Source organism: Hippoglossus hippoglossus, chromosome 16 (genome assembly GCF_009819705.1).
Source record: "Hippoglossus hippoglossus isolate fHipHip1 chromosome 16, fHipHip1.pri, whole genome shotgun sequence".
Taxonomy (NCBI): Eukaryota; Metazoa; Chordata; class Actinopteri; order Pleuronectiformes; family Pleuronectidae; genus Hippoglossus; species Hippoglossus hippoglossus.
The window spans coordinates 9,044,229-9,055,574 of NC_047166.1; the positions used below are offsets into that span (position 1 = coordinate 9,044,229).

Sequence of the window (11,346 nt, forward strand, 5' to 3'; positions counted from 1 at the left end):
AAAACTAGGTCTGGGATTCTGGAAACTGCAGCTTTGTGAAGCAGAGACAGGTTTTGTGAAGCAGCTTAAACTAACTTGTGTATAAATAATGACACAAGGAGACGGTAGATTAATTTAACAAACAATATATACTGGTATCATGATTTGCAGCCAAGAATGAATATTTAGTTTTGGTGTCGAAATCAAAAGAAGTGAGAATAGGCAGTAGACAAAAAGAAAAAGGCCACATGACAGAAAGACAATTCTTTATTTGTCACAGCAGAAATAACAAAGGATGTTTGCAAAATAAAAACCGCACAAAAAACACTCAGGTATCACCCTCACCAAACCTTTAACAAAAAACAAGTTGATTTGGTGTTTTGACTTTTTTTATTATTTAGTTTTTGTAACACACATTTGAGCTTTTTCTTCTTTAATGTTTGATTTTCGGACATTTCCTCTTGTTATTGTAGTGGAACTGTTTTAACATCCTCACTGAATAAGGCTGAGGAGGAAGAGGAAGAGGAGGAGGAGGAGGTGGTGCACGGCCGCGAATGCGAGACCAAGCTGCAACAGTCCAATAAAAGAGGAGGGTGGAGGCAGTAATTTGACGGGGAGGGGCAGTGACTACTGACGGCAGTAGAAATCAACAGGAAATGGATTCATGTGAAAGTTAAGAAAACTTACTAATAAAGAGTGGATGGACTTGTTCCGTGAAGCAGGTTTCCTGAATTATCTGGATGCATTTGCTGAGAAAACGTCTTTTAACAGATCTCAGTTTCAATCAGAAAAGTTTTCCAGATAAGTAAAGTGACCCTGCTCTTTGAACAGGCCCCCGGTTCGTCCCCCAACCCCAAACACCTCATCTGTACATCTGCACCAATTGATTTGACTGTGTATATATGCAATCGGAGAGATTTATTTACATGTTTTGTCATTTTGAAGCGTGCCAAAGCATTTGAGCTTGGTGGGGATGCGACCTTTCATGATGTGTTGTTGTTGTTGCGTTTGTGTTAGCGTCCACAGTTCTCCTCCCTCACTCCAAGCAAATGGCTCCGTTGTCTCAGTCCGCCACCCTCCGGTAGAAGTAGAGGTATCCCAGGTCTTTGGGAGGTTTCTCTGAAGCACACACCTTCTGATCATTGAAGATGACCCACCTAACAAACACAGAGGATACAAAGTTCACAAAGAGTCGTCTGCTAACACCTGCTGTTACCAAATAACTAAAACCATAATAACAGATAAAATATTAAGGTATTTTTCAGTGTTCAGAGAATGATCCACTGGTACAGACAGGAAAACTTCTACTATCCAATTATAAAACAGATTTCCAAAGTATATTTAAAACCATTAACATTGTGTTGACATCACAGCTATGAAAAGCTTTATTGTTCAAACCAGACCTGGAGTATGCTGCCCCCTGGTGAGGAACCGTGACACCTGCTACATAATATGTCAATATGACTCTTTAAAGACATTTCCTCCATCATGACAGATAAATGGTTTGAGAACATAAAAGCATATCATTTCTTAGACTGTGATTCATTTGTATTTTTGTTGCCTCTGGAAAACATGTAAATATAAATGCAATTTTTTTAATTTTCTCAGTCTGATACAGATTTTCTTGTTAACTTTTTCCTTTGAATTTTATAAAAATGACATTTTGATGCCTTGAAAGACTAAAATGTCCCTGTAAGTTAGAAACAAGAGTGAAAAACCCAAACTCACTGCTGATCCTTCTTGATGTGACAGACGTAGTGGCCGCACATTGTGCTCGTCCCCATGTGACTGATGAATGCAAACAGCTCGTACTCTGGACAAACAAAACACAAGTTCAATCCTTATTATAAAATAGATTTGATGGATACATATAATCAAAAGTATCACATTAAAATATGATTGCTGAAAGAACATAAGACTTAAGATGTCAACATTTCATATTTCATCTCTGCAAGTAATTTGTGAGGACACAATCTGAGGTAATGACTGTTCTGAATGCCTCGGCCTCTCATCCCTCTCTCTTAGACTCACTTCCTGGTCCGTCTCTGACTCGAGGCCCAGGAGGCGGTTCCCTGCCCTCGCTCTCTGCAGCCGAGCGGCCTCCTTCAGACACATCCATGGACTCCAGGTCATCCAGGTGCGAGAAGATCCAGTCCACTGCACGTTCCAGAACATTACTCTGACAAACAAACACCAGTTGGGAAAGATAGAAACAGCAAATCTATAATCAGTATGTGTACTGTTTAAGTACAATATTATATGAGCTAGAGGACACACTGCAAAATACATCAAATGGATGGTACTAATTTTGACACATAAAGTGGAAGCTGCATTTATGTTTATTGGGGTTGTGATACTTGAATACATAATTCAAAAATACTGTGATACTCTACTTTTATAAGGAGCCAAATGTTTAACGATGTCAATATAATATAACAGCAGGCGGCTCTAACTACTTCCCGTGGCAAGATATAGATCCTGATTAGAGTCTAATGGTCAAAAACTACATTTAACTAACCTAAATTTATGTTTTTGTTTTCTGTTTTAGTAAAAGTCGTATGGAAATTTGATGTAATTCACCTAGTGCTTCTCAACTTTTGCCCACTAACTAATCTCTGGCCGTTTCATTTGGATATGTAGGCAAAACTGTGGTAGCCAAGGTTTTTAATAATACATCCACATAAGAAATATTTCCTCACAACCACAACATTCCTGAAGACGTAGTAACTAAAAGACATACTTGCCAGTATTTGTGAGACAGTGAAGCCTAATGCAGCTTTAAGTTAAATCCTGTGACTCATTTTGTTGAGGTATAAAAACAATCTTGGGGTACTTTCTACAAGAAAGACAAAAACTTGGCTTCATTGCTGACTGAATTCAAAGAAGGCAGCTGTGCCTGTATTGGCCCAGTTCTACTTTGAGTCTAGCGGCCTGTGAAATTAGTAAAAACCTCATCTCGAGCTGGACGGAGTTCGATTCTCACCGTGGCTCGGAGTGCTTTGGTTGCCTGGTCTCGGCTGAAGCCCATGGAGACGATGGTTGCCAGGTGCTCCTCGGAGAGGCTCTCTGTGGGAGTGGTGCCGGCGCCGGAGCTGCAGCCTGGCAACACCAGGGGGGCCGAGAAGTCTGTAGCCAATCAGAAAGAGTACATGAGAACTGAGAGGAGCCGTCAGACTGATGATTTGCTTACTGGTGAATTCCCATTGCTCTACACATGTAAAGCGTCCTTGGGTCTCTTGAAAAGCACCATATAAAATGATAGTTATTATTATTATTATTATTACTACTACACACCTGGGTCATCCATATGGCCCATGATCCAATTCATGGCAGCATCAATTCCAGTGTTCCCAGTGTAGTACACTGCTTTCCTGCAGGCCTCCAGAGGGAATCCCATTTCACATAACTGGGACACAGTGGAGTCATCAAGAACTGGAGCTGAGGGTTGGGAGGAAACAGTTGAATTACTTGGATCCATTTTTGGAAAATGTATTTGGTTTGTTTTCATAGAAATACAATAATTGTTGCTCTTGTTTCCTGAGCACTTCCTCAATATGAACAGAAGTTAAAAGAACAAAAAGGCAAAAAAATATGGTATAAAGAAAATATTGGAAACAAAATCATATAGAACTACTAAAAGAAAACCATGAAAATATGACTTCTTTAATTTAAATGCAACAAAAACCACTTCACATGACACAAAAGTAAAAAAAAAATGAATGGCAACGGACGGACTCGACAAAACAGAAAAGGCAGAAAAGAAAAGTAGGAAACAAGGGTGGACAAATAAGAGCGTCACAGAGGAAGGAGTAAAAGAGCAGAAATGACAGACAGACTGACACAGCAGTGGGGAGTAGAGCGAGTCGTCCTCCTCGTTGCCATGGAAACCCAGGATACCTTTAACCTCCATATCAGGGGTCACAAGTGAGGGCGGGGCCACCTCTGGTAGAAGCTCCTCCCCCGGCTGCTGGCCAATGGCATGTAGTGCGCTCAGGTCCAGAGTGTCAGGAACGTCTATACTCACGTCTGCATGGAGGGGAGAACAAAATTAAAATCACACCTCTGCAATTCAACCATAAAAAGCTCCTGGGATTTGGAAAACAATTTTTTTTTATTTGTTGCCAGTATAATGGCAATAGGAAGATATTTAATTGAAGAAGAGAATTAAATTACCATCTGAGCACAAAACAAACCAACCATCGGTTGTTGAGACCCCTGCTCCTCACCTCCCATTTATTCTAAACTGCACTTGCTGTAGTGATGATGATAATGGGGGTGACATCATAGTGACTTTGCTTTGTAACTAGAAACCATGAAGCCCACCAGGTTATTGTTTTAGAACACAAACTTATGTATGTGATTCATTTGTTTAAATATGTTTCCAGGGTCTCCAGACTCTACTGAGGCCTAGTTTGTCTCAGTGAGCAGATTTCCATCTCTGTCAAGAATACACAAATGTACATACAGTAAGGAAACTAAACATCTCTGCAACAAACTGATTACCCAGTTTCTTGGGTACCCAGTCAAGGCCAAAGGTAAACTTCTTAATCTGGATAACCAGGTGGTCGGGGAAAGAGGCAAAGCGGGTTGTTCTGAAAAGAAACAAAAGCTGATGTTAATAAATTCATTGTAAGATTTGATAATCTCTTTCATGCTGTGAATGGGCATAACTTTTCATACTTGGTAGCAGTAGTTTTGGCTTGAACAGCTGAGCTCCAGAAGTCTGTGAGGATCTCTGGTTCACTGAGGGCTGCCATGCAAGATGTGAATGGGATTTGTGCGCGCACTGTCGGGGCGGATGAGTCCCCCTCCTCACGCCGGCGCTCTGCCTCCTGAAGCTCTTCTGTAACAACAATAAACAAAGTTTGAAAAACAATTGAAAGACACATGAGTCATTAAACAAGATTCTTCAAGAAATAATAACATTACACAAGATACAAATGCAGGATGTATTTTTTTGGTCACAGGGGATCAAATATCACTCAAACTATGGCATTATCTGATTACCTTATTGTTTAATCCCTAAAATTATACATTACACTTCAAATAAGAGTTAGACTGAAACTGACCAGGCTGACATATCAGCTCATATTAGCTTTAAAGAGAATAAATCAGTTTATCATTACAATTTCAGTGTAGAAATACTAGAGATAGGTTGAGGTGGCCCACACTAAAGCACTGACAAGTTCATCATTCCAACATGTGCCACTCAATAAATGTTTTTAACTTATCCTTACTTACTTTTCAAATATAGGTAACAGCCTAAACAATTACTGCAAATAATATCATCTCTGGTTTTTATAGCTGATTAAAAGATGCAACAAAGTGGATCTGGTCAATGATTTGACTTTGACGCTCTTAACATATGATCAGTGGCTTTGGAATGAGCAACAGCTTTCCTGCAGGAAAAGTGAAGGGATGCTTAACCTGGTCATTGCTCTATCTTGGGTATTCAGTGCCATTTGGATTTTATGCTTTACTGCTGGACCCAAATGCCAGTCAGTTTAAAATTTAACATTGGTCGTGATCTTTCAATATGCAACGAATGAGAGGACAGCTGTGCATAATGTGTCCTAAAATGACCATTTCTTATCAGGATAATTGATTTCTTTATTACACTGCGAATTAAACTAAAATTAATTATCCACAAATCATCTTTAATGGCATCTGGGCACCTTCCTGCAGCCTGGCACATGTTGGTGATGTAAACCAATGCTAGCCTTTGCCTCTGCACCCCACAACACAGTGGATATTACTCATCATGTGTAGATCTGGAGAGTGTATTCCATTAGCCCATCACCTGTGTTGGTAGCCTGGTCCATGGGCACAGGAAGCTGAACGATGTAATCTACCCGCTGTGTGTACTTGGCTTTCTGTGATTGCTCACACACGATCCTCTCCTCCACCAGGAACCTGAAGGCCTCAGATGGGTTAGGCCCGGAGCGACAGTTTCTCTGTGGGTCAAAAGAAACACTGCAATAAGAGAGGAGAGTGATAATAGAAGCAGAAAAACAACAGAAGCAACGGCAGACTGCTACTTTACCTCCACCATGTTTATGAAGTGCAATAAAAACTCCTGAGCATCCTGTTGACGATTGGTGGAGAACTCTGGGTGGCCCCGTCCAACAAGTGCTTTAAACATTCGGGGTGCTATGCCAATTTGGTCTCCCTGCAAAGAAAGCATGAACAGTCAGATTCTTCCAATGGTGAGAGCTTTTAGGTAAACTGCATTCTCACTAATTTCTGAATGTAAATCTCCTTTTACCCTGGGTTCAGATGCACCGTTTTCATCTCCAGGGTCTGGTGCTGGTTTGCAGTACTCTCCTGACAACAGTCCATACCCGAGCTTGGCTCTGAGATAAACAAACAAAGTTGACATCACTGCACATCCAACAATATACCAAAGTCTTACACAGGAGGAGGATTTGAAAATAGATCTGAATGTATTTTTGGCTTTCAAGTAACATGTTGGAATGCCAATTGGGAAGAGAAGACTTTCACTCAAGTTTCTGTATCACTACAAAAGTAATTCTGAAGTAGACTCCAGAGCTTTACCACAGGACAAGCAAACAGAGGTAGTGGTAATAAAAGAGCTTATCGTATAAATTCAGGAGCCAAGTTAGGAGACTCACACTTGGGTTTTGAAGTCCTGGGTGGGGTCACTAGGAGCTTCATCGATGATCTTGTCAATGTTGGACACGTACCTGGAAGACATCAACATGTGAACCCAATTCTTTGCATTCAGTAATTTAGAGTTAATGCTGGATTGAAACATTTCAAAGTTGAGAGCTAAATCCAAGACATGAGCAATAACTTATTCACCTCTACTGCTGTAATCATGAATATTGAAGCATTGACAAAGTGTATATAGGGTACTGACTTGCTCTGGAAGTCTGGGACAGTGAAGAGCACTTGCATGACAGAGTTGAGGTAGCAGCTGTTGCCCAGGTTCTTCATGCCAGTCAGGCCGGGGCCGAACAGGGGACGTAGGGTGGTCCCTGACTCCTGGATCACCTCCCACTCTCCCACACGCTGGTTCACTGCAATCTCCAGCTCTGTCATAGTCCGCTCAGTCTGAGAACAGGGCAGTCAATTGTATCAGAAAAAGCAGGATGCAAGGTACAAGCAAATCAAATCTTTGCTGCAGCATCCCCACAATGTTTTGAGAATGATGAGAAAAATTTGCCAAAATGAAGAAGTGATGACAACAAACAGACGAGCAAGAAAATACATCAACACTGCACTTAGTGCTGCACTTTTTCCATCGCTCCATTGAAGCATAACTCCTCCACCCCCCGTCAGTGCAATATCATTAGGCCCGTGCTGCAATACATTAGCAAGACGAGAAATAACATTACAGTACACAGTGAACGCCACAGAGATCATAGAGCTTCTGTGTAGACTGCATAAGGAGAAGCAGATGGCACAAAAGTAATGGTAGCAGGAAAACAACGAAGAAACAGGTGTGGAGGAAATTATCTGAAACTGGGGAAATTAGGTAGATATGATGATGTGTATGGCATCAAAGTCAAGCCAACGGGGAGACATGTGATTTGTATTGTAGCTCATCAGTAATAATAGTGTAAAATAGCTAAACAATGTTATATTAATTAAAAGTGTACAACCAAGAAAAAGAAAAGTTGGCCAATTATAACTAATAACATGTTTTTTGTTAAAAAGATGTCAGTGTGTTGCTTCCTAGAAATAAATCCAAAAATCTCTTCTTTTGGTCCATCTGTCCTACAATTTTCTTTACATACGTTCAACTGATCAACTTCAAAATTGGTGGGTGTGATTCTGAGACCAAGGAGGTGCAGTGTCGACTTTGAAGGGTTTTAGATGAGCAGTTGTCGAAACCACAACTCGAACCCCCAATTTAATCAAGTAATACTATATAATCAATGTCTGCTCTCTAAGGCAGAGCCAGCAACAACTGTGTAGATGTCCGCCAACAGGGGGAAAAAAACAGTATCTCTGACTGAATGTAAAACACACGGCTAAAAACGTTCATCTATAAGTACGGGGTCCGATAAACCAAATCACAGATTTGATACAATGTTAAACGAGAGATAAATAAAACAAAGTAACATATGTTTCAACTTAAAACTGTAAGAAGTTACCTTCTCCATGGTCATCATGTTGATGCCAAAGTGTGCAAGGTGCTCTGGTAACTTGGAATCCAATACCATGTCATCCTCATCATAGGAATACACATCTGGACATACAAAACATTGTGTTATCAGTCAATTTATGCTTAATATACTACAAAATACTAACAACTACTAGGGTTGTGGAGATAGCCCTGTTTTCCTATCGCTATTCTACATTTGTATTATTATTCATAGTGGGAGTATTAAATATATGTTCAATTTAATTTGCCTCGATGTACTTTCACATCTGAATTTCCAGCATATAACCAAGACTTGCAACATAGACATGGACTCATGGGTGCACATACACTAACACACACCGCTCTGACTGCGCTTTTTGTGTATATCAAGAAATCATACAATTGTTAATACAACTAAATTGCAGCATCCCTTCTCCATACAGGTCAAGATTAAATACTCATGGAGACTCACCAGGGCAAACATTATGTCCTTGATATGTAACAGTTATATCAGTGTCGTGCAATCCATTTACCTGCTCCATCGGGAGTGATGGTGCCGAGTTTGACAGCAATTGGGTATCCTGTCTCCTGGAAGTAAAGAAGGGCGTGGTTGTTTCCCCCAGAGCCATCAAAATATCTACGACCACACAGCAACTTGCCGTCTGTCAGGTTCATCCAAATATTCTCCTGGAGGTCACAGACCTCACACCGCCAGCCACTAAAATGATGAAAAGAAGAATAACGTGAGAGTAATTTCACGAGTGTCGAACTGAAATAAAATGTGTTACTCTTGCAGACACAGCTCTCCAAGATCCTGAGTTTCCAAATTATGAAACTGAACAGATATTTCCATCTTAAATGTGTATCATAGGATCAACAGGATTTATAAACTAATGCAATCATGGATCCGGATTGTCTCTTTGCTAACTTCAATAGAACATGTGTAAATACCAGGGTTATTACAAGACAGCTACTGTATATGCAGAATTAATTTTATCCTATTTGAGGGAAATACAGGAGCAGTTTTGTTTAAAAGGAAGTGTACTGTAGGTTTACTTAAGGAACAGTTCTTCTCACCTGGGAGGAATCTTGACTCCGTTATCCAGCTGTTTAAGGTCAACAGCATACCTCGACTCCTGTCTCACCTCTCCATCCCACTGTTGAACTTGTAATGTGTGAGACACTGAGTCAGCTGCCATGATACCCGTCATTGACAGGGACACCTTAAGGGACAGAAAATGTATCAACAAATTAGACCTAAACACTCACGATTAAACTCCTTAACTACTTGATTACTGATGGTAACAAAGTTTATTGCACACATTGTGGATCCCTGTGCTATTAAGTGATATATCTACTACATGCTGTATGAAGGCTAACTTGCCAAAGATCTCTGAAGATTGTTTATGTTTGCATCAAGCCCCTGTGCTATGTCCTATAGGCATCAAATCTAACAAGTACTATATTGCCACATAAACATGACAGAACCTTAACAGAATGATTTCTCTTGCCAGGTAACACACAAGATATCTCACCCGCTCTTTCACAACGTCAGGCATGGTTGTAAGGCCCTCTGATGTCACTTCCTGTCGGTCAGGTAAAATGACCACCTTTACATCCTCCTCATACAGCTCCTGCTCCACATCAAAACCTCCTTCGATACCTGGACACGCCAGAAACAAGAGGGGAGGTAGACATGGGTCAGCTTTGGAAACAGGACAGCTGGATATTACCTGTTTGCATCAATACTCTTTCACGTGCTCACCTATGGCCAATCTGGTGGGCTTTTTCTTGGGCGGGTGTCCAGATCCTGAGTTGACATCCTCTTCCTTCTGTGAGAATAACATAGGATGTCAGTGGGTGTTGGGATTTGTTCGCTGGAAATGAAAAGAGATCATTCTGATGCAAAACATTGATTTTAAATGGGTGTCAGTGGGGGACGAGGAGTCGGCCACGGTCTTGAGGAATCCACCTTAGCTTTGCGAATCCGGGTGATGTGCAGGTAAGCCCTCTGGCCGGAGCGAGCATGGTGCCTGTCCACATACTGACTCCCGAAGCCCAGGAAACTGTTCATGCACACATACAGGCCTCCATCGCTCTCCTGTAAAGAAGACACAGGCAATGGTCAAAAATCACAAACCTGTTCCTTTCTCACTCCAGCGTGACACCACAAAAAAAATATGTCACAGCATCAGCTGCTACACATAAGCAAACAAGCTAACAGCTGCATTTCAGCTAAACACTGGTTTAATACTGGGAACTTCAGCTGGAAACACTGGGATGCATATGTGCTACATTGTATGAAAAGAAAATGAGCAGACCCTCAACCGATGTGTCCATAAAAACACCCAAGTCAGCTTGCTAGCTAGTTTGACAGCATACCCACTTACACTGACACGGCTAGCTAACAAGCTAACGCAGCTACGTTTCCGTTACAGTGCGTTATTAGCTTAGCTTGGCGCTAGCTTGCTAGTTAGCCACAACAGAAATATGAAGGAAGCCGGAGCTTTAAAGTGGAGCAGCGCAGACACGACGTCAGAAGGGACAAACACGGGAGACGCAGGGAGGCAGGGGGGGGGGGAGGGAAATGAAAGCACAGTTTGGAGGCTGACGTTGTGGTTGAAGCGGAGAAGATGGCTCACCGGCGAGGAAAATGACAAGGCGCATTCGTCTTTGTGGACGCGGTCCCCGGGCTTCGGAACCCGAATTGTGGACAAAACCGACATCAGAACGTCCCCAACTTCCGCCATGACGAAGTAGCTGGTTGTGCCTTGAGTGTGGACCCCCGGCCTCTGGATTCCCCGGCTCGGAAGAGTGTCTAGCCCGTGTTCTGGTGCGTGTGTTCGGCTGAATGAATCATGAGACGCTGCCTGGTGTTGAACGAAAGGCCGATTGAACTCCGCTGCCTGCTGGATACCGTAATGTGTAGAGTAACTGCACCCGTCGAGATTTAGAACACAACAACTCTCCCATCTATTAAAGCTAAGTCATTGGTTAACAACACATATGGATCGTCGATTAATCAATACATTAAACTTGTTCACCTGCATGTATTGAATATAACTTATTCTATTTACCAGCACAATTTTGAGGCTCTGATATTGTATGTGTTTATTTCTATTGTATGCCCCTTGTTCTTCTCCTCTACAGTTATCTGATATTTCTTGATACTTTAAATGTTAACTCGTACCATTCTGCCTTCAAACGGGAGGAACCTTTCATGCCTAAAAACAACTACAATTTTGTAAAATATATAT

At 41.4% G+C, this 11,346-nt stretch overlaps 1 protein-coding gene across 2 annotated transcripts; it reads right to left on the bottom strand.

Moving 5' to 3' along the window:
• Nucleotides 1-386: 386 nt before the first annotated feature.
• usp5 (ubiquitin specific peptidase 5 (isopeptidase T)) lies at nt 387-11,035 on the bottom strand. 2 transcript variants are annotated; one of them, XM_034611033.1, is made up of 20 exons: nt 10,732-11,035; nt 10,062-10,190; nt 9,855-9,921; nt 9,625-9,752; nt 9,167-9,312; nt 8,623-8,807; nt 8,100-8,194; nt 6,860-7,053; nt 6,612-6,683; nt 6,245-6,332; nt 6,023-6,148; nt 5,780-5,933; nt 4,660-4,822; nt 4,483-4,571; nt 3,877-4,005; nt 3,274-3,417; nt 2,963-3,105; nt 2,011-2,158; nt 1,708-1,792; nt 387-1,136 (listed from the first exon to the last, which is right to left on the bottom strand). In XM_034611033.1, exons 1-20 carry the CDS (start codon nt 10,837-10,839, stop codon nt 1,043-1,045), a joined length of 2,487 nt encoding a protein of 828 aa, XP_034466924.1. In that variant the 5' UTR covers nt 10,840-11,035; the 3' UTR covers nt 387-1,042. The 2 variants fall into 2 exon arrangements, with proteins under 2 accessions (XP_034466924.1, XP_034466923.1); XM_034611032.1 differs by having other exon boundaries at nt 3,820-4,005; nt 10,732-10,996.
• Between the last annotated feature and the right edge of the window lie 311 nt (nt 11,036-11,346).